Source organism: Epinephelus moara, chromosome 4 (assembly GCF_006386435.1).
Source record: "Epinephelus moara isolate mb chromosome 4, YSFRI_EMoa_1.0, whole genome shotgun sequence".
Lineage (NCBI taxonomy): Eukaryota > Metazoa > Chordata > Actinopteri > Perciformes > Serranidae > Epinephelus > Epinephelus moara.
In genome coordinates this window covers 24,685,501-24,708,669 of record NC_065509.1, presented here as the reverse complement: position 1 = coordinate 24,708,669, position 23,169 = coordinate 24,685,501, and the positions used below count along the sequence as shown (strand labels likewise).

The 23,169-nt window shown below is 42.3% G+C and overlaps 1 protein-coding gene across 3 annotated transcripts in view; it reads left to right on the top strand.

The window, feature by feature from the left end:
• The window catches only part of pcdh11 (protocadherin 11), a 172,099-nt gene that overhangs the window by 21,989 nt on the left and 126,941 nt on the right, over positions 1 to 23,169 (top strand). The window contains exon 4 of one of the 3 annotated variants that reach the window (XM_050043014.1): positions 742 to 2,266. The exons of 1 other annotated variant lie outside the window; for it this stretch is intronic. In XM_050043014.1, the coding sequence (XP_049898971.1) occupies positions 742 to 771 (30 nt within the window). In that variant the 3' untranslated portion in view covers positions 772 to 2,266. Of the gene's footprint in view, positions 1 to 168; positions 2,267 to 23,169 lie in introns of those variants that run through there. One more of the 3 variants, XM_050043013.1, reaches the window with a different exon arrangement.

Sequence of the window (23,169 nt, the reverse complement as noted above, 5' to 3'; positions counted from 1 at the left end):
TTTTTTTATCTTTTATTTTTCCTATATCTTCTACACTCTCTTCGGAGATTTTTTTTATTCAGTGTTCAGCGTAGCCTCACACTGATAAGGCTACAGCTTAGGCTGCTCAGAGCTCGATGATATTGTAACTACAATCTCCCTATATCTGTCTGTCTCTCTATATTTCAGGAGACGGCACTGAAACCACCACACTATGGCACACTCTGTGGCACAGGTACAGCTCGCTCCCACAGGATTAAAATCAATCTCTAGCTCCCACTACCTAAAGCGAGAAAAAGAGAGAAAAGAAAGAGAGAGGGCAGAGGGAGGAAAGAAGGAAGGCGAGAACTGAAGAGGTGAAACAAGTACTTTACTGTCTCTACAGCCTCAAACCCCACCTCTTCGTACAATCGAGGGAAAAGATGAACTTGGAGGGGGGAGGGGAGGGGGGGGGGTATCTCAGAAAAAGAGAGACACTTCATGTTGCCTGCCTGAAACTTGACAAAGCTCCTCCTGTGAATCTGTTGGAAGTTTGAAATGCTTTATTGAGTCCTATGCTATTACTTACCTTTGTCAACGAGGACGATACTGTATGCCCTGAACCCTCCTCGAAAAACACCCCTCTCCAGCACCCACTCTGTAAAATAGGTGTCAAATACAGTCGGTAGATCTGTAAAGTATGTTTATATGTATGTATGTATATCTATCACAGAGTTGATGGTGTTTATATTTATTGATTCCATTTCTTTGCCTTGTTTTCAGAACTGCCTGGTGGCCATTTTATTTTCTTAACTTTCTGATTTGTTTTTGTATCATTTGACGTCGCTCTATCTGGGCTTGCTCATGGAACTAATGACTTCTTAGTGTATTTATGCTGCAAGGTCTACGACCCGTAGGCTGACATTAGCACAGAGCCCACATCACAGTGTACCTTTTCTGTCAACTCTCGCCTCTTCCTGTCCCACTTTCGACGCCACTGGCAGCAGTGTCGGTGAGCCACGCATGGCCCCACGATATGACCACATTTGTGTAGTGCTTTACGACCATGCTACCGATGCTGTTATTACAGCGCCAGGAAATGGTGGGACAAGTTTAATACTTTGAGCTAAGCCACAATCACAAGGGACTAACTGCTGGGGTTATAATCAAAAGCTGTTTATGTAGGGCAGATTTGAAGAGCACTAAGCCTGACCTTTTGTGTGTCGCTTTCAATTCGGAAGTGATTTAACCTGTGAGATCCACGTTAAAATGACTCCAGATGGCAAAAAAATGGGGAAAAAAAGGAATAATAATAATCCTCAGGCAGTCTTTAAATGAGTTGTTGGGCTTAAGCAAAAATGACTTTGTGCACTTATTTACACTGACAAAAGAAATTTTCTGACGAGAAGAACATCGAACACCAAAATGAAAAGGTAATCCAGGCTTCAGTTTTAAAACAGCAATAAGTTAGCGTTTGACAGAAAATCCACTATGGTGCACTTACTACTTCTTAGGCGTTTTGTTTAGAGCCTCATTTTCGCTTCTACTGTTTCTACACCTTTAGAATCATTATGGTACAGTACGTCCTGACTAGAATACTTTCTACAGTATACACCAGTAAATGGCTTGATGGGTTAGCAGCATTGTTGTTCAATAGTCCTGTTAATTGGTAAGCTAAAGACTGCTTTGATAGGTAAGGCATAAAAGGCACCTACAGTACATACATATAACCATAGAATTAGAGTCATTAAAATGGACATAGCCTGTGTATCCAATTGGAAATGTACAGATGGACTGGACCAGAGGCTGTTTCCCCTCTTGTGGGAGACTATATATAGTTAAATGAAATTATTGCACGGACCGGGAGCTTTTTGATTTCCTTCCAGTCTTAATATGTCACGGTTCTAAAGACTATGTCTATTTTAAAGCTTTTAATTTTATGTGCGTGGCCTCTTTGTCAGGCAGGTTGTTATTATTGAAGGAGGTATATTCATGTAATTATGGTATCAAATGTATTCACTACTGCGTAGGAGCCACAGTATGAAATATACATAGCATCCTAGCACTGTGTAATGATTAGATTATGCCTGATCTTTGGGGAAAAGAAAAAAAAAATACTCATACATGGGGGAGAGCTTTTGTCCTTGTAAGGGAGACAGACAACCTCACTTTTATTCAATGTGAAGTACAATATGCACCTTACATGATCTTTGTAATTGACTTTGATTTGCCAGTGTGGAGAAAACTGTAAATGTTTTGTTTATGTATGTGTGCGCTTCTGAAATTTATTAAAGTCTTTTGCATTGTATTGCATATTTTGACGACTCTTCTTGTTCATTGCTTTGAGCTTTTCAATACTCGCCTGCATCACTCAGCTCAGCTCAGTTTTCCGCACACTGTACTGGATCTGCTGCACGAACAGTGACATATGTTGTAGAATAATCATTTGTTTTTCTCATACACTGTTAGCCTGTAGCATATAGTACATGTCAAAGAGGCTGTGGCCTGTAGAAATATGTGTAGCTGTGTTGGTTTGGACACCATTAATTGGCTCATTTCAGTGTTGGAAAAACTGCCCATACCTCCTTTTCTTCTGCATTTTGCAGCAACATAGGAGAATGAGACGCAGCAATGGTTTAGATATACATCGCTCATTAGGAACAGATTACAGATAAAAAGTTATGGAAATTTGGTGGGAGCGCATCCTTTGAAGTGCACAGACAGAAAACAGCAGAAGAAAAGCTTTTTTTAGCACACCATTTTTTTTTTTTTTTTTTTGCTTCTCCTCCATGAGAGCTGATAATGATCATTTGATAATGATAGCCCTGCTATTATGATGTACAGTAGTACACAAACACGGGGTTTTACACATCTGAGAGGAAGATTGATGCTAGAGGGTACAATAAACGCCGCTCTAACATTGTGTTACGTGGTGTTTATGCGGATTTGATCCAAAAATACAGACTTGAAAGGCATAAAACAAAGCCAGGGTAGAGACAACAGAAAATGTTTAATTGCTTATCAAAGTTACTTCATATTTTAAAACTGAGAAAGAGCTAATCAGTTCCCTCGGGGGAAGTGTCCTTGGTGATTTGAGAAAATGGTGCACACTCAAGTAGAGCATTCTCATATAGAGAGTGCATAAATGTCAGCGTGCTATTAATAGATAAATGTAAACCTGCTAAATGCCTCGTTCTGACTTGAAAAACACGGAGCTCGGGCAGATCATAAGGTAGTTGTATCTCTTTGAGCTAGATAAATTATGATTTGATTTTTCATGTTATGCATAATTAGCTAATGAAATGTTTTTGAAATGAGCCATAAATAAATGTAAAAAAAAAAACACCCCAACAAAGCCACAGCATTAATGAGTCTTAACGTTTGTGCATGAAGATAGAGTAGGCGATAAATGGATTTTTTCCCCGGCTTCGGAGTGCAGAGTCAAAGGTGAAAAAGAAGGGATGGCAGGAAGGGAGGAAAAGATTTAGTGGAAGCAGGAGGTGCCGGTCTGGTTTATAACAGGAAATGTCTTTGGTATGTCTTTGGACCGTTTTTGTTGTTGCTCCTCTGCTCCCACAGAAATGTGCAGTTGTTACGGCTCTCAGCATGCGCTTGTGATTTTGGTCAGCTCACATTAAGTGCATTCCCTGTGATTTTTATCATCTATAAAATGACTTTAAAAGCTTGTCCTGCGGTTGTATTGCAGTATGTCACAGAGGGAAGTGATTCCAGAGTTTCAACACTGACATATTGATCCGTGATTTATGAGGACGCGGTATTCAATTTCATCTAATAGAGCAGGAAGCTAGTTATATGTAGTAAGTTTGATTACATTTAATGCAATGATACGTGTGCAGATGGAGCAACAAACACAGACCCGCAGCAGAGGAGCTCACACAGACACACACAGACATTCATTTCACTGTGGCGCTGAGGCTATCCATATGGTCTTCATTAATTGTATTTTTTCTTTCCTGTTTCCTTTATTTCACCGTTTCCAGCATGGCTGTCGGGCTTCTTGGGTAAAACGTGTTATGCAGCAGTTTCCTGTAACATTAAACTTTTAGATGCACTGCAGTTATCAGGCATACGTGTTTATTTTAATGTTATGAATAATGTGTTCCAAGATGAGTCAGAACCCCCATTAAAAGTTTGCCATCATGAACAAAGCACACATAGTTGGCCCGGTGACTTTCCCCAACCTTGAGAAAGCAATCAGTGCAATCAGTACCTCGCTCTGGTTATCAATTCTTTCCCTCTGATAAATGTAACATAAACCTAGAACCTATTCGTTACTCATGTGGATAACATTGCGAAGGAGCTATTGAGATGGCAAAACCCATTTTTTCATCACATTACATTGATTTTACAAGTCACTCACATCCTCCGCTGAGATCGCAGTCATCCGCTGGCAGACGGTATAGAGTGACAATTCAAGATTACAGATTGTTTAAAATTAAAGATCGCTGCCGCTGCTGTCTCAGCCAACTTTAAAAAGCAGTGTGCAGTGAGTAATCCGAGCACCATTAAGGGTATTTTATCACATTCCTCTGAACGTGTATGAAATCGGCGATTGAGAGTCTGTATGGATTCCTTTCTCCCTCTGCAAGTTGTGAATGCAACTATGATGATTTTGGCAGCCGCTCACACCATCATCAAATCCTAACACATCTGTTTGATTTTAGTGATGGCATCTGATACATGAAGGTGCTTTAAACATAGAACTCAGCCCAGTCGCCATTCCTTTCTGCAAACCACTAATACATTAGATTTGTACGCTTCATACATTTCATATCAATGTTTCTAAAATAACATAGTTCGGATTAGGAGTATGAGTAAGGGTGCTTTCACATCTGCTCTGTTTGGTTCGGTTCAATCAAACTTAAATTTGTTTGCCCCCTAAGTGCGGTTCGTTTGGGCAGGTGTGAACACATTGTCATCCTCGGTGCGCACCAGAACAACCAGACCGAGACCTTCTTGAAGACCGCACCACAAACAAACTCTCAGTTTGTTTGTGGTGAGAACGTGTTCCAACCTGGATCTGAACCAACTGCAGTCACATGACACATTGTTTGGGTTAAACATGAGCATGTTACAGTCCTGGAGGAGTATTAATGTGCACCTCCTCCTGTACTGCCTTAATATGCACATTCAGCACATCCAATGCATCAAAACATTGTTTTCTAGTTGGAGCCGCGCCTCGTTTTCAAACTGTATGGTTTGACTAAAATGAACAATGACAGCAATATAGTCCACGATGAGCAGCGCTAAAATCAACCTGCGTAGTTGTCCCTCCATTGTGACATTAGAAAGTGTCACGTTTATCTTGCAAGTGTACTCTTCTTCAACGCTTTGTTCACTTCCTGGATTTTTCCCGCATGGAAATTCTGACCAATCAAGAGCAGCTTTCTCACACAAGGCATTTGATCTGGTCCGCTTCTAAATGCTATCTTGGGAACACGAACCAACTCTAGGCAATTATGCGACTTTGTTACAAAATTAGTCCCTGATTCAGACCAAAGCAAGACAACTCTAGGTCTGAAACAAATAACGTTAGCAAGAGCATATCAGCTACATTAGCATCTGCATCATATCCCAGCTGAACCACAAACTATATCGATTGGATTTTCCCCATTTTGGCTAGCTATGATCTGGAGGTACCACATCAGTGTGAACAAAGGGTTTCATTGGTCAAAAATGCATTTCCGTTGATGGAAATCTGCTAAAATCAAGGTCTGTCTGAATATTTCACCCCTGAACGTTACACAAGGGCATACCAGTGTACACAACCATCAATATCGACAACAATTTTTTTGAAATGAATTAGTCCCTGATTGGGACCAAAGCATGCAAACTCTAGGTTTGAAAGCACCCTTAACTTTGTCATCTGGAGGTGTAGGGAATGGCGTAGGGCAGGGGTGTCCAAACTTTTTTGAATGGGAGCCGGTTAAAACAACGTGAAAATACCTGGGGGCCAACAGATTCTCCCGTCAAATTGGTTTTACAAGAACAAAAAGTGAGACAAATGCAACCATTTTTATCTTTTAATGAACTATTACTACTTGATGCCTGTCTACAAAGTGTGTGATAGTCCTATCATTGTGAGGTGAAGGGTAAAAATGCAAAGTCATCTTGCTCGATCAACCATTATTGTGTAAAGGGCCACATGTGGTATATTTTGAAAGTCAAGCCGAGGGCCGATTGAAATTGGTCTGCGGGCCACATTTGGCCCCCGGGCCAGAGTTTGGACATGCCCAGTGTAGGGTGAGACACCTAGGCAAGACCGCTGTCAATCTGCAGACCACTGTCTGAGACCAACAAACAACAAACAACAAAACCTGCTGTTTTTAACTAGCCATCGCTGTGAGACATCTCTGCATTTCCAGTGGCGATTGTGCCACCAACACTGGTTGTTTTTAGTGAGACATTGCAGCAAAACCAGGAATTTAAAGCCAAAACATGATGTTGACATAAATTTCCAACATATCCGCTTTGTAATGACGTACAAATATTTAATATCCGTGGTTTGCAGAAATCTACAAATCCAACAACAACAGTAACAACGAAAGAAACGTCCAATGCCAGTATTTATTCTGGCGATTGGGCTGTGCAATTTGTATTTTGGCATTTTGTCCTTTTACTAAACACCATGCCTCTCATTTAAATGTTTCAAGATAAATACGATAAATGCTTAAAAAGATCATTTAAGGCTAAGGGCGTCTACGGGGAGGTGTAGGTCAATTAGCCGAGCAGCAAGCATGTTTAGGGTATAATGTGAAGTTGTCCTGGAGCGATACTGACAGTCTAAGCAGGGGCTATTTATGCATGTGCTGTGCAGTGGTGCAGGAAACAAGAAGATGCTGTCTTTCTGTTGCACTCCACTCAAGGCAACACTCCACACAATTGCTGCCAAATCTCTGCCAAACTGAATAATTCAATCATCCCCCATAGCTGCGGTGGTCTAGCTACCTTTGTGTGTGCAACAATCAAATCAGTGTGGAAGCCCGCCGAGTGGTTCTTTCTCAGACACTGAGTAGCTCTACAGCCCGGAGATTGTTTTCATTGAAAACAATTCTGTTGATTAAACGAGGTGTGACTGTGGAGCGGGGATCTGAGGAACATCGATTGCTTGTACAATTGTTTGTTCCTTGTTAAAAGTGTGATCTAAAACAGTAGTTGCTGATAGTGTGCAAAGAGCATATGCTTTGCTGGTATGCCTGCGAGACAGTTAGTGCGCCTCTGTCTTCCCCTAAAAATATCCCAGGTGCTGTGGAGAGATCCGCCATGATCGCTCATGTAGGATTAATAATGCCCTCGCGAACAGCAGCCACACAAAATGTTTGGAGATGTAGTCGCTTTGGCGTGGCTTTGTCAGTGCTTGATTGTTTTGTAGGATATATGTTACCCCAGTTGTTACAGTGGGGATAAGTGAACTTTACAAGCATTCTTTAGGAGACGCCCGCTCCCACCACGTCCCTCACCCCACCCCTCTTTGAAGTAATCACAAGGTTTCAACCTTAGTTTTGCCCCTGCAGAATTAACACTAATCCCCCCCTGAGCACAAAACCAAATACAGTAAGGAGAAGGCAAAATGTATTCATCATTTCAGCTACCAGGTGCTTCTGCATTCTCTGGACAACCTGCGACTAAGCTGCAGCCACATAGAGGTTATTTGCATCGAAATTTGGCCCCCATTTTATCCTCTTTGAAGCATACAGTGGAAAAACCTGTCCAGCAATCTATCATGCTGTTGGGACTAATAAATGCAGTTTTCAAGCCTAGCAACGTCCCACTGTGGGTCATTGTTCAACACTATGTGATGCTGTCAATGTTGTGGAAAGCGGAGGCTCTTTTCTGAAGTGTAACTGAGCTCTACAACTAAATGAGTTCCAACAGTTAAAAATGAATGCATTTGAGCAGTGCAGTGCAGATGTATTGTGTGGCGACATGTTAACCATTTATCACAAAAGCAAGCATTTCCTAGAGCGGCGTTTGAGCTCCAGTGTGTTAAGCACAGTGTCATGCAGTCGTTAGATCTTTGCATGCTGAAGGTAGCCAGACTGAAAGACAACAACTTAAGACATTGTCCAAGCAGGGCCATGTCTGTGTCCTTCTTAATCCTGGTAATCCCTGCACAGAATTCTTGATTTGCTTTTGTAAAAGAGATTGGGAGATGATAAGATGCTCGTCCGCCTCCTTAGAATAGCAGATAATCTGGTTTGAACAGAGGACTCAGGGGGTATTTAGCCTGCCTTAACATTTGCCCAAGCAGATGGCGCTGACGGGGGAAGGCGCAACCTTAGCCTCCAATCCCCTCTCCCCTCCCCTTCCCTCTGCATGGTCCATTTCGAAGTACAAAAAAAAAAGGAAAAAAAAGAACAGTGGGATGATAATCAATGTTGTTTATTTTGCTGCTTGACTCTTTAAGTACTTTCAGCCAGATTATAGGCTTTTGCAGGGGATAATCGGGAGGCCGCAGACAATTGCCTTTTTCCATCCTGACAGTATCCCCCAACCAATGCGTAAAGGAGGCGATTTAAAGTAGATGCCGACTCTTAATTCCTGATTAGTCCCATTGCAAACCCTGTTAAAATTAACTGGACACTGCGCTAATCACTGCATTTCAAACACCCCCCTGTACTGGCGCGGTGGACATGTCATATCCAGCAGCGAGAAGACATCCCGTGAGTGATATCTCCATAAGCACTGCTCGTTTGAAGCTGCCTGTTTCTCGATGTGATGACACTCGCACTATGAACCCGGAAATCTACTGCAGGGTAACTGTAACACTTCAGGAAAGAACAGCGAGGGTGCTGCCCTCTTCTCGGCTTGCTATGCTGAACAGTGAAGAAATAAAGAAGGAAATTTCAGTTGCCACATTAGAAACAAGATGTCATGACAACTCATAACTGACTGTACATCATTTCACTAAACCATGGCATGCACTATGTGAGCAATGCACGACTGCATATAAGCTAGGAAGTCGTTTATATTGGCTTCCTAAGCCCACATCTCTAACCTTCTGCCTCTGGCAATCTTCTCAGCTTGGACTGGACACCTGCAACAAAAGCATTTGTCTAATGAGATCAGCCCATTAACTAATTAGAGCTTCCCATGACATAAGTAGGATGACTGTGGAAAGGTTTGCACGTACGGAAAAAGGTCTGTTTAACGGAAGCATTTGATGCCTTTCCTTCGCTCTTTGTCTGTGCAGTTGTGTGCTATAACAGGATACTGTACATGGCTGTCAGGCTCAATCTGGGGCAGAAACACAAAAGACAAGCAGAGGCCCCAAATGCATCCCGCTCAAACATGTACACAGCGCAAGTTAATCCACACGTACACAATAGCATGCTGATTTTCTCTTCCGTGCTCTCACTTCATCCAGTGACAAGCGAAAGGGTTCAAAGTGAATGCTTGAAAAACACTCCGAAACAAGCACTGGAAGGAAACGCGAGTACGTGATTACATTCAAAGTAGTTTGTATGAGACCCACGCATGAACGTTACACATTATAATTGGAGCTCCATCCACAGCTTGATATCTTTGTGTCATATTTGCCATGATTAATGCAGTAATTACATTTTTTTTCGTGTCATCAGCGCTCCGCTACGCAAGTACTCCCTCATAATAGAAATACACTGCATGTCATGTGCCCGAGATGTGTATGAAAACTGCACATCAGCTCGGAGGTATGCATGGAGCCATTAGCAGAGAATAATAGATGGTGTACCACAAAAAGCTAATGCCAGTCAGCGGTAACACACACTGTACATCTCATTCTAATGGCTCGGATCTCTACCTGCACCCATGATAGGACACTATTGGCTCTTTGAGTCCAAACCACAGCATTAACTTACACAGCAAACAAAAGCAAACATCTCGAAGCCTTTAACAAAGTTTTGACCTAATCACATCTCTCCTTTAGAAGCTGCTCCGCTTTCTTTAATACCGCTACCTGAATAGGGGTGTTGCTTTTAATATACAGTGGGGTAGTAATGTAAAATACAGTTATAGTGCCTGGGATCATATTCCGCATTAAAGTGGAAGCACGGCTCGAGCCTGAAACATGAAAGCATAATAGAATCAGAGATATTTTGAAGAGTCTTCTTAAATAATGTGTGTGATATTCACTGATGGTCATAAAGAATTTATGTGCATGCAGTCTTCAAAAAGAGCAGCAACTCATTCCCCAAGATCAGTCAGACAGATTATTACACGTCATCTTGACAGTTTTTTGTTGCAGAGGTCTTTGTTGCTTGACTGGTCAGACAGTCATTATGAAGTGATATGGCTTCACGTCATGCTGCGCCATGAATTTTAAGGGAAATTGCTAGCTTCTCGCGCACCCCTTGAGACGCCTCTTTTTTTTAACACCCCTTTGCGGTTATGTCTTGGTTATAGCTGTAACTTTTTTTTTTTTCTTTTAAGAACTTCATTTATAGTTTCTCCTGAGAGGGAATTGCAGCTTTTCTATTTTTTTTTACAACCAGTGAAACAAGAACTCGACCACTTTTGCAATCAGTTTGGTTTAAGGTCTTCCCCTCCAATACATAAATTCATAGTGTGTGTGATTAGAATAATTGGATCAGAACACCTCAATCCCATTTGCCCGTAATCACTGTCTTTTTTATTTTATTTTTTAAACTTCTTTCTATTTCTTCGCACCCCTGACTATACTCTGGTATTTCCACTATGTTCTCTCCAAATCAGTTTTTCTCCACCTGTGTTTTGCTGTGATTGGGGTTACATTCCCTGTTTTCAGCAGCCATTCAGGAGAATTGCACATGTATTACAGACAAATTCACTACATATATTACCAGTGCTCCACACATATAGACAGGCGCTGCTTGTGATGGAGCACACGTGTTCAAGCCCAGAGGTAATGGACAACACTTCAGTGAATTGTGCCGACCTTATTGTATTGTGTGGATGATTGTGTTATGCTCCCTCAGATAATGACTGTGCCCTACTTTGACTTTGAGGCAGTGACCTGAAATAAGGCACACAAGTGAAATCCGAGCCTGGGTGAACCTGGAAGTGATTAAGGTCACCCAGGCACACCACATTTGTTTGACCCCCCCCCCCCTCCCGCGGTGACTCACATCGACCAATGTCTGCAAATCCTCGGGGAGTCTTTTGTGGGATTCCTCCTCAATGCAAACACCGGCCATTGATAACGTGTTTGGAAAGCGTGTCAGGATGATTAAATACACCTGCGAGAACAGGCTCTGATGTTTTTTAGTACCCTATTGTCCTGGGAGGTGCAAGAAAACATGTTTGTTCCCTCCTTACATGACATAAGGTCTTTAGATTTCTGGTAACAAATCAAAGTTCGGCTCCACAAGTGTATTTCTTCCTACAGTACACATGATTCTCTGGATGCGCCCAGCCCTCGCAGATAGGAACCACAAGACTCATATTTTTACGCTTGGGTTGGCCTCATTTGTTTCCGACTGGACACAACAATATGATATACAGTGTAATCGATGAATGGTGCACAGCATGCTGCTACTCATGTGTCCAATATTGCTATGCACTCGCTATGGGTGCTGACTGCACAAAGGAAGAGTCACTGAGGTCACAAATAGTTCAATGGCAACTATCAATGGAAGTGCGCAGTAATGCAGGGCAGTGTCAGTGAGTCAATGCAATAGGACGAATAAAGAATTATTCACAGTTTCTCAGGGAATATGCAAATACATCGGAGTACTTAAGCATGCATCACATACAGGCAAAATAAAACATCAAGTGAATGAAGCTGAGTGCATCGGAATAAGGGATGACGCAACACCGAGTCCTGGATTCGTCTCAAATTAAACTCCATTCGGCTCCTTGATACATTATTTAACATGGCGACTGAAAAGGCTGAGTTTCTTAGTCCAGGTCTCATTGACATGATGCATATATGCCTTAATGCTTCGGGGGAAACATGGATACATGAGATCATGTCTGCCTCTTGAGGGTGGGATGCGCTGAGTGGATCTCTGGCTTGTTTTTGTGTCTTGCTATTCTGCTGGGGATCAGTACACAGCTCCTCGCCACAGCCATGACGCTCAGATAAAAAATACTCTTCCTCTGGTGTGCATGTAAATCAGAGTGGGGGGGGCTGGATATAATGAAATAATGAAGTGTGCCTGCTTTTTCCAAGAGAGACCGTTGGGACCCACTATTTTTAGACACAACAAAGAGATTGCCAGGGGTGTCCAGTCTCTCCGGTTAAGTTATGGAGTTTTATCCACTTGTCAATGTACAACTGCTTGTCTCAGGAATTAGACACATGCTGTGAAGAAATGGAGGCCAGTGTCTCCCCCCAGACAATGTCAATTAAGCCACAGTGGGATTCGTTGGATGGATGTGTCCATGGATGGTCATTCTTTTGACCCTAATAGATGATGGACATCGTCACCGAGATCACAAGAGCTGATTTTGAGTTATGCGCAGGACGTCTTCTTTGGCCACAAGCATGGTAACCCTGTAAGATGACCCTTACAGCCAGCAGGAAATGCTTTGTCACTCAGACAAATGTGGCAGATGAATACTCAGCATGATCCTGGGGTATTTGTCATCTGGTGTTCTCTTTCTAATGGGTTTACTGCTGATGATCCAGGTCAGAGAAGGACAAAGTGCTCCACACTAGAAGTTAAGAACAGGTTCTTAAGAGGGATCACAAGACAGACCCTAACCTCTCAACCTTCTAGATTTCATAATCTCATTCTCACCCTACCTTTAACCTCAACTCACACCACACCTTATCCCCTTTTGTTCGTGATGCTCCGTCCAAATCTCGTCAAGGTTTCTGCCGTCCATCCCTCCTTTTTATCACTGAGGACTGTTCAGCCATCGATTTATTCGTCTGGAACTGCGTAAGAGATGCATTCCCATAATTTATTGAAACACCATTATCTCCCATATTCTCGATACAACATTTGACCTTGAAAATGTGGATTTGCCGATGCAGCGAGACTGGATCTTTGCAAAGTCAGATATTTTCTGGCATCCTTGGCAAGGAGGAGGGCGCAGTAATGCTGCCATGTTTGCCTTTTGGAGATAACACCTCAGAGGTCATTTGAATGACTTGGTGTAATGTGGGTCATATGCTAGTGTAGCCTCAAACGCACTAAGCAACCAACTTCCTGCCATGTGAGATATTTCCTTTCTAGCAGGTTGTTTTTTATCATATGACTCTGGCCGGTTGCTTATGTATGTATGATCACTCTGTAGACTATTTCTGCAGTGCAGAGCCACACATATGGGGACGGGTGATAACACAAGGGCCAACCTGTACACATCAGCTCGGTTTAGTGTGAAAGTTATAGGATTGCCTGTCCCCCTTCCATAAGATTTCTCATAAAAAAAGACTTTATGTCACAGAAATGGAAACCCATAAATGTATCCTTAACATTCAGGATTAGAATGCCTCCAAAACTAACTGTCCTTGACTACTTTAAAAGGAAAACATAAAAGGCAGTGCATGTCAAGACACACATTCCCCAGCAAAGTGAAAATTCCTGCCTCTTATCTGTTTGATTTTGCACTTAGGGATTTTTTTCTTCATCTTTTCTCTTCAAACATCAAGTACCAAAGTCATTTACATGTGCTAGGGGCAACCAGAGTTAAAACACAGACATACAACTTGCTGCTGTCTAGAGGCAGCCGATGAGGGGAAATAAGGAAGTTATAAGGGATGGGTAAAATAAGGAAACATAGGAAGGGTAAAATGAAAGGAGAGAGAAAAGGGAGGGAGGGAGGAGGAGTGGAATGATGAGGGAAATGAGGACGGTAGGGGGTGAGACCAGTGAAACACAGAGAGGGTAATTCAATTTGACTAAAACTCTCTGTCGCTTCATACAACTGGGGGATTGGCCTAACCACCGAAATGAATTAAAATTCATGAACTATTGAAGAGTGAGCTGCCAGTTGAAAGTGGATAACATGATACAGTTTTAAAGCAGGATATTATTTTTTTTTTCTAATTACAAATAAATGAAGCTATTAGTTTACCTTAAATTAAAAGCAGGAGGGTTCCCACAGAGATATCTGATCCCATGTGTAACTCATTTAAGACTGATTTGGGCCCCTATTGAGCTGGCAGGCGAACTGAAATTAGTGAAGCAGAGCATCTCAACTGCATAGTATTGTCTAACTCCTGCTGGCTGAGCGCCCTTACTTTAGCTTGGAAACACAGCTGACGTCTCTGTACTCGAAAACCATATCTGCAAGGTACAATTAGGTAATAAAAAAAAAAAAGCCAAACTTCTGGCATGCTGAAGTTTCCACACTCCAATTTGTAATCTTATACAGATTCATGAATGTCTACTGAGTGGGATCTGGCACGGGAGGAACACACACAGCCCATTGTTCGTAATGCTTCCCAAACCGTCCGAATCAAAAGAAAATCCAGTGTTTGACTTTCATCCATCCACAATATAAATAACTAATTTATCAATTGTGCTTAAAGAGGCATACAATGGGCAGAACAGAGAACATTGTGTAGCTGGGATAATCCCTTAGAAGATTTATCCTGACGTTGCCTTGAGGGGAATAGTGGGAGCAAGAAGCAGATCCCATTCCCTCCCTCTCTGTCTCTCTATCTCTCGTTCGGTGGATACATAGTCACTATCGCAGCTCCTGATCAGCCCTGTTTAGTTATATTGCATTGTGTTCTTTGATATTCCAGTTAATCCGTCAAGTGAAGAGATTTAGCCCAAGATTACAGTGATTCAATGAACTTTTGATGATACACTACTCGTGTCTGTAGCCCTAAGGCATTTTCCTGATGCACATTATGTGCACTTGTATGTTTGTGTGTGTGTTAAGTAAGGTGGCTGTCTTCATCTCTCGTGTGGGCGACTTTGACTGTTACAAGATAGCGAGAGCATTGCCATCGATGGTCTGACAGCCCCACAGCTTCCCTTAAGCTACTCGGGAGCAACTGTAGGCGGTTTGCATTCTAAACGTGAATGACAAAGCACAGGCATGATCCAGGAGAGCTTGAGTTTTTGTGATGGTGTTTAAAGTACACAAAAAAATAATACAACAACAACAACAACAACAACAACAGCTATATGCTCGCAGTGGAAGAAATATGGGTTCCAAGACACCTGACTGGAGCCCTAATAGACTGAATCACACTAAGTGAGATTACATGGACATGAGTAACCTGTTTATGAGCCTTATTCCAGTTATGATCATGATGGGGGTATGGTGTTTACATGAGAAATCTGGTTATTCATACTCCCTGTATACATCCCGGTTTCTTTCGGAGAACTCCAGCTACCATAAACAGAATTCTGCATGCTCAAACACATCAGTGGGATACTCCAAAAACAGTATTCCACATTTGTTTACAATAACTTCCAGGAAGAAAATCCCTGTGTCACGTACATAGTTACGTTTTTACTCACATACAAAAGGTGCACCTAAAAATAAATCAGTCTTTTACCTTGCCATCAGACAGCCCTTTATGTCAGGGAACTGAAGCCGTTATCCCAAAGCCACCAGACTTCATTGACAAAAACAATCATTTTACTTTGCAAAACATGACTTGCTGTTCTTCTGCTGCCTCAGTCAGTTAGCGTGTTAAGCCCAGAGCATACCAAAGAGTCACGACGCGTCGAGTTGAAACAGGCAACTACTTGCAACGCTCCGTTCTGCAATGTTCTAAAAACCTGCCACTTCACACTAATGCAGCTAGATGAGACAGTGTATCATCTCTATGCAACAACTCTCTGTACTTCTATTCGGATTTCCAGCTTTTCAGGCTGGGTATGGTTGTAACACTGTTTGTATCAGGACCTATAACTCGCTGAATTTTGTGTCAGATCTTTTAGATATTTCCACAAAGTACCCTTATTTGTCTACTTCAAATGGCAGTGTTTCCCATGTCTCCAAATACAGCAAATAATACAACGATTACAACCTGCCCCATTACCATGGTAAATTGTAAAGCCCAGTGTGGACCAAGGATTCACGACACGTCCAGTTGAAACAGGCAACTAATTGCAACGCTCCGTTCTGCAACGTTCTAAAAATCTGCTGGTTCACGCCAATGCAACTAGATTAGATGGTGTATCATCTCTATGCAACAACTCTCTGTATTTCCATTTTGATTTCCAGCTTTTCAGACTTATTTTGTTGCTGAATATAATTTGTAGTTTCCTAAAATATGACTAAGGATAGTGATAGTGAGATACTGGCTACAGCTGCATTTGTAGTAGTGATGAAACAGCAAAAAAAAAAGAAACAAACTGTACTGTTTTTCTAATAAATGTGCCACAGTAATGTAAGTAAGCAGCACCAATTAGTTAGTCAGTGAGATCCGTCCGACACCAGCACACTGTGAGCACAGATGCAGAGGGCTCGGCGGGGAGGGAACACCTGACGCAGCAAGCAAACACACCGTCTACGGTCATTTTCAATTGACCAGTGGACTTCACTACAAGCCAATCGACTGTAGAAACACATGACAAGCTTTTCGTTTTAAAACCAGCGCCACCAATTTAAACAGTGGAGTTGCAGGTGACACCATCAGCCAGCTTTAGTCGAACTCAGACGGCCAGTTCACACCGCGGCAACTTTTCTCTGCAACGTTCTAAAACGGATTTGTCTTGTTGCAAATCTTTGATCTGAACTGGGCTTAAAGGGATAGTGCACCCAAAAATGAAAGTTCAGCCATTATCTACTCACCCATATGCCGAGGGAGGCTCAGGTGAAGTTTTAGAGTCCTCACATCACTTGCGGAGATCCAAGGGGAGAGTGGGTAGCAGCACAACTCCACCTAATGCAGGCTGACGGCGCCCCAGATTCAAAAAACCACAAAATATCTCCATACTGCTCGTCCGTAGTGATCCAAGTGTCCTGAAGCCCCAACATAAAAAGTTGTTTGGAAAAACGTCATTTGTGGTTTCAATTATGTGTTCTTGGACGTTTGAATCTGGGCTGCCCAGCCTCCATTAGGTGGAGTTGTGCTGCTACCCACTCTCCCCTTGGATCTCCGCAAGGGATGTGAGGACTCTAAAACTTCACCTGAGCCTCCCTCGACATATGGGTGAGTAGATAATGGCTGAATTTTCATTTTTGGGTGCACTATCCCTTTAAGATAAAGCGATGAAAATATCCCAAATATAGTTACAGGTTTTTATTCATTTTTGGTGACTACAATACATTTTGCTGTTGCCCCCGTCCACAGCAGTACATTGCTAAGATTCCGTGCTGGTAGATTTTTGGTTTATCAAAGGTGCTAACAAAGCAACACAGTATATAAAATAAGCACAGGAGAGACTTAAAATAGGTCCGTCTACCATGTTTAACTATTTATATGTATTAAAAGTTATAGTTAAAGCTAAAGATGAAAACAAAAATAAACACATATCTCACATATCTCCGCAGGTCAGCTGTCTTCCCTAAAGTGACTGTTGTTAGTGTGACGTCATGCCGATTGGGTTTATATGCTAGCAGTGGAAGAAAAACCCAAGACAGCTGATTCCCTGTTTTGATGGACTGGAGTCTTAATTGCAGATTCAGGTCTGAGCCAAATAGCGACCACCAAGTCATGAGAGGATTCGTTTTTCTGCGGTCTGGGTAGTGAACCTGGTGACTTGATCTGTAGGCAGAGCTCCAACAGACAGACCGCAGAACTGTAACTGCACGTTAGGACCGCCCAAGCCCGTCTTACAAATTTACTATGCATGTTTTAACCCAAGGTGAGTTGCGTTGCCTGGCAACAAAGCAAACAAGCCAGCATAGATTTGAATAACATCTGTTTTCAGTTCATGAATTCTATCAGTGGGAGCATTCTGTATGTGCAATTACTTGAACCAATCACATGCAAAAGCTTTTTCAATCTGGCTCCTTGAGTGCTGTCACTAGTTATTACAGTGTGTGCTATTTAGCAAAAGTGCATTTGCAGTTTGAAGAGCATCCCAAGATATTAGTGGCATCTAATTGCATTACCTGGAGGAGACTGATGGCGCCAGTTAAAACGGCTGGCCCCAGTTCAGGCTGTGTTGAAGGCAAGTGCTTCTTTACAGGTTATACGTCATGTTTCTGACTGGAATCTTTTGTCGACTAAGTGATTTTCTGACAGCTTTAAGCCTCCGCTCGCCTCACCAAATACCCCTATTCCCTCAGCAATCGTACATCTTACCATTAATCCACTTTCATCCATGTGAAGCTAAAACAATGACAGAATGATAATGGTGGCTAATGCAGCCAAATTTTGATTGCACAAGTCAAGATTCCTTCTCATTAACTTGTTTTGAATTGATTCATGCATCCACACTTGTTTACCTAGCAATAGTGTAAAGTGTCCCAGCAGTGCAATCCATATTCAAGCAGGCCAGCTGTGAGGCTCACTGCAGCACTTGTCCATTTAAGCCCCGAAAAAGCCCGATTTCATTATTTCATCCTTCATCATTTGATTGCCTCTAAATTACCTCTGATCAAATCTTTACATCTCTTTACCGATTCATTACACTGCTAATATTTTCTGCATAATGGACTGAGATCTCCATACGGCTCCTCTTCGCCAAGGTGACAAAAAATGCCACTTCGAAAATGTACAGTTTCCATAGGAATAGAGAAAGTCATCTCCTGGGCGGCTCAACATCATTTTCCAAAAAAGCCACAGGCAAATCTTGATGACAGAGAATACAATAAGGTGAAAACTGCCAAGTGACCCTCACAGGATATGTCTCTAGCACCTTCTGTCTTCCACTTCTAGATTTAGTAGGGACTGGAGGGGTTTCTACCTCACAGTCCTCACGTAGTCCAGTGGGACTCTCATCTTGGGAATAGCATGCCAGTTTTATTGAGCAGGGAGTGGCAGTGGAGAGAGACGAGGGCCCTCAGAGACGCCTGGATGTTTTCCATATTAAACTGCAGAGAGAGAGAGCGGCTTAAGATCTCACTGGTGAAATGACTTTCATTTTCAATATCAAAATGCCAGTTTAAGTAGCATAATTATGGAGACTGTGACATATCTATCTCTTTTGTTGGTGTGAGATTTTATCCCACTTTTGCTTTCCTCGCTCGCTCCCCTCTCCTCATTTCACTTCCACCCCACCTACACATTCCACTCTTCCTCTTCAGCCCCCCCCCCCTCCCCCCCCCCCCCCTCCCCCCCTCGCGCCAGTACCCTTCTTACTAATTCCCCAACCTCTAACTCCTCNCCACCCCATCCCACTCTTCCCGTCCACCCCCCCCCCCCTCCACCACCACTCCCTCCCTCCCTCGCGCCAGTACCCTTCTTACTAATTCCCCAACCTCTAACTCCTCCTTTTTTCTGCCTCACTTCCTACGGAGAGTAAAATGTCTATGGGCATTTATAGTCACATTAATATGAGCAAAGGATGTGGGGTAATAAATCGCTTTCTTTCTCCCAATGAGCCATAAGAAGTGGTGATAAAAACAACTTTTCTGTTGTTGTGCGCTTTTGCCTTGTGGAGTCAGTGGGGGGAGGGGGGGAGAAAAAAAAAGCTGTGTTTGAAGTTCAGATTAGTCTTCAGGGAGTCCCACCTATTGGGACTGTTAACCTTTAGCCATTCAGCTATAAAGCAAGTGAGTTCCATTAAAATACATAATGCATGAAGTGCCGAGATTGCATGCCATTGATCAGCACTTGAATAAATTGAGTTGAAATCCTATTAACATAACCAGTTACACATAAAGTGAGATGAATAAAGTGCAGTATAACACCTGCGAAAATTAGCCACCATCAGCCACGGTTTTGTGATGGTTGAAGTGGCCAGGCTAACTGAAGGCAATTTAGAAATAAACAGTAATGAATTATAATTTCAGCTATTTGTGCAACGAGTTGCTCCCTGCTTACCCTTTTGTTGTCTTTCAACTGGCCTTTTAGTGGCTGCTTTTTTTTTTTTCTTTTTTTTAACCCACTACACACATTAGTAGGGGTTAGACATGTTTTCATACATGCATACAGTACATTTACATATCAAACACCCTCAAGCCCTTTGTTAGCCTCAGCCTCGCAGAGATGTTGTTGTGGCCATTTCCTCTATGTATTACAGGACATAAGGTGACGTGCTTTTTTAAAATGTGTCACACAAACTCTCCCATGTGTATTGTTTCCATCTTTTACTCTCTGTCTAACTAGAGATTCCTAACTTTTTATTGTTTGCTAGCTGGTTATTGTTTGCCCCTTTTGAGACACATAAGTGCTGTTTAGCGCGGCATCCGAGGCAGCATCTTGACCCGTGGCGCCTGTCTGCTTCATTGTGTGCGTGTGAGTGTCTGTGGTAAGAAAGATGACCCCCCCCGCCCTCCACCCAATAACCACACTCCACTCCTCAGCATAAAGCATGTGCATCGCCCCCCTTTTAAAGCAATTAAGCGCTGACCTGTCATCTTGACAGGTTGGTATCCTCCGTCTCCCTAAATGCACGCGTGCCACTACAATGGGTTTCCGTGGTACAAACATGCCGTGGCGTTTTACAAAAATGTTTTCCTGTCTTTAACTCCCCCCTCTTTCTTGTATCAGGAATAATTAGGTCAATTAATTCAGGTGGATACCCAGTACAACATATGTGTTTTCAGATTAGGTGCAGGGGAGGCTCTGTCACCCGACCTCGTGCAGACTGGGAGATGACCCAAATTAAAGCATGTTTCCTCCCCACCCATTGCTCCCCCNCCCTTTCCGGTGCCGTGCCAGCCTCCCCACAACAATGCCAGAGAACGCCTGCCAATGGTAGCAGCTCCTTAATGAAATAGTAATTGTGACTGTGACTTGCATGCATCAGTTGCTTTCCTGTCCTGTTCTGTTTCATTGCACAATACACAGAGAAGTCGACTGAGTTCCAGCTCTGTAATTTCATTAATGCTCAGTGTCGCACCTCTGCGTATAGTTTGTTTTCATTACAGCTTTACATTAGCTGTGATTGCTTTAGCAAGCCTGCTGCTTTATTGTTCAAGGTCTTAATACCTTTAAGAAATTTTTGCATAAAGCATACCACATGTACCTGGAGAACTGCATTTGTTAGCGCTACACCCAGTGGGTGAGATGCATGGAGTACACTGAATATTCCCTCAAGGAGATGCGTAACGAGATTTTTGTGTGGTGGCAGTAACAGCTGTTCAGAGAGACACAAGAGTGTGAAATATTTAAGATCAATATATCATTTATTTCACTGTGAGTCTATAATGGGCTCGCAATTGTACGCTCCATTACTGGACACAAGGGCCTAGACTGCTGACCAATCCCATCTAATGAAAACAAATGTACTGGCAGGCTGAAGAAAAGAAATACACTACAGCACAGTTCACGTTCCAGTGTCATTTGGTATGAGGACTGTGGCCCTGGTCTATGCAGAATGTCAGGCTTAACAACTCAAGTGTGTCATTATGTGTGGGCAGGGAGAGGGAAAGCCAAAAAGTGTTCTAATAGCAGACCTCTGCTGATACTAAAAACCAGACTGCAGTTTTTTTATAGACATGTAGCCACGTCTGTTTGAGATGCAGAATTCTCATTTTGCTACAGCATTAAAAAACCTAGATATCATGTTGCGATGTTTCAGTGATAGTGTCTTTTATAGCTCTTTCATCAAAAGCACAAATGAGATCAGGACTATTATTTCCAAAGTGCCCATGCTGATCCAACATCAGTTTCAGCTTTAGATCACGCCGAAAATGGAAGAAAAACAAGGACATATTTAGTGATCCCAGATCAGCGCACCTCCTCTGAGAGGAGTTTGATGAGCGCAGCTCCCGATTAGATTAGAGGCCTCGCACTGATGAATGTAATCCATCATCTTGTAAGCAACGGAAATTTATGACAATTTAGTTTCAGTAACTCTGTCATGAGCTCTTAGCTTTTAGTTTTCAGAGTTGCATAACTACAAACAGAATAAAGGAGTGCAAGTGAAGGCTCGTGGGGCGGCGTGTTTCAGAAAACTTGGGGGATTTTGATTTGTGACCATGACAGAGATTGAAAATACATCTTTCTACGTTGAAAGTGCCTTTTTTTTCTCCTTGTTCCTCGCGTTTTGTTTCTTTGTTTCACCTTTTGCCTTTCCACTGCAGGCAAAACAAAATGTGTGGCGGTTCCATTTCATCAACTAAACTCGGAGATAAAACACGTATAAAACTGGATGTTTTGTGAATGTTTCACCACTTTATTCCAGTTTGTGAGACGACAACTTCTTTGAACTTGATTTCTTTCCCCCCACGGTGAAGCGGCTGTGTAGCCCGCGAAGAAACGTACTCTTACTGGGCACAGAGGGAACGAGCCGATCAGCCTCTCAACACAGATCTTTTGTTTTTGTTATTCGTGTCATATTTCTGTCAGGTGTGGCAGCTCATCAAGCTGAAATAATGAGGCCATGTTCCATGATTAGTGACAAAGCTCTTTAGATATTAATGTGACGATAAACTGTTTCTTTCTTGTGATTATTCCACCAAAGATCCTGTACACATTATTTGTATTGTTTACAGGGTTGATTATAGCGTTCTGAGCCACCATAGTGAACCAACAGAGGCTCAAATATACATAAAAAAGGCTGGAAATGTCTGCACACTGTAAACGTTGCAACGATAAATTCAGCAAACCAGTTTATAAGTGGGCGTATTAATTTAATTGAGGCAGAATCTGTTGGGTGACATGATAGAGGGATGTGGGTGGGGAGTTTTAGCTGCTTAGGAGTTTAAATGTTTATGCTTTTTTGGTTTTATAATTCCTAATACCCATTAAGTGACATGAAATAATGTAATTTGCCAGAGGAATAACAATTTAAGTATTCCAACACCGAGACTTACTTTCCCCCTGTAGTGTGATTATCGCACATGTTGTATAATACACATAATAAAACTAATCTTCCTGAGCGCCGCGGCTCGTATTGTGCTGTTAAGAATTAGACAACACTGATAAATGCTGTTCCGCGTTGTCTCGAACATATCACCGACAGTGTGATAAGAAAAGCCAAAGCCACGCATCCATTCAAGCGCTTCAAAAAAATAAAGTGCAGGTTTTGGATGAACTCTTTGTATGCTGCCTGCACAGACAACAGCTTGACAGTTGGTTTCAAAGAACGTCTCAGCACCTGAAGGGAGGTGTGCAAGGAAGGAGAGAATAACAAAAGTGGTTCAGTCATGCACATCACATCACTCTTGTTTTTATTAATCCCTACTGTACATCTCCTCAGCACTTAAAACAGACTTTAGCTAGAACCCTAGAACTCACATCAAAGTCAACACTTG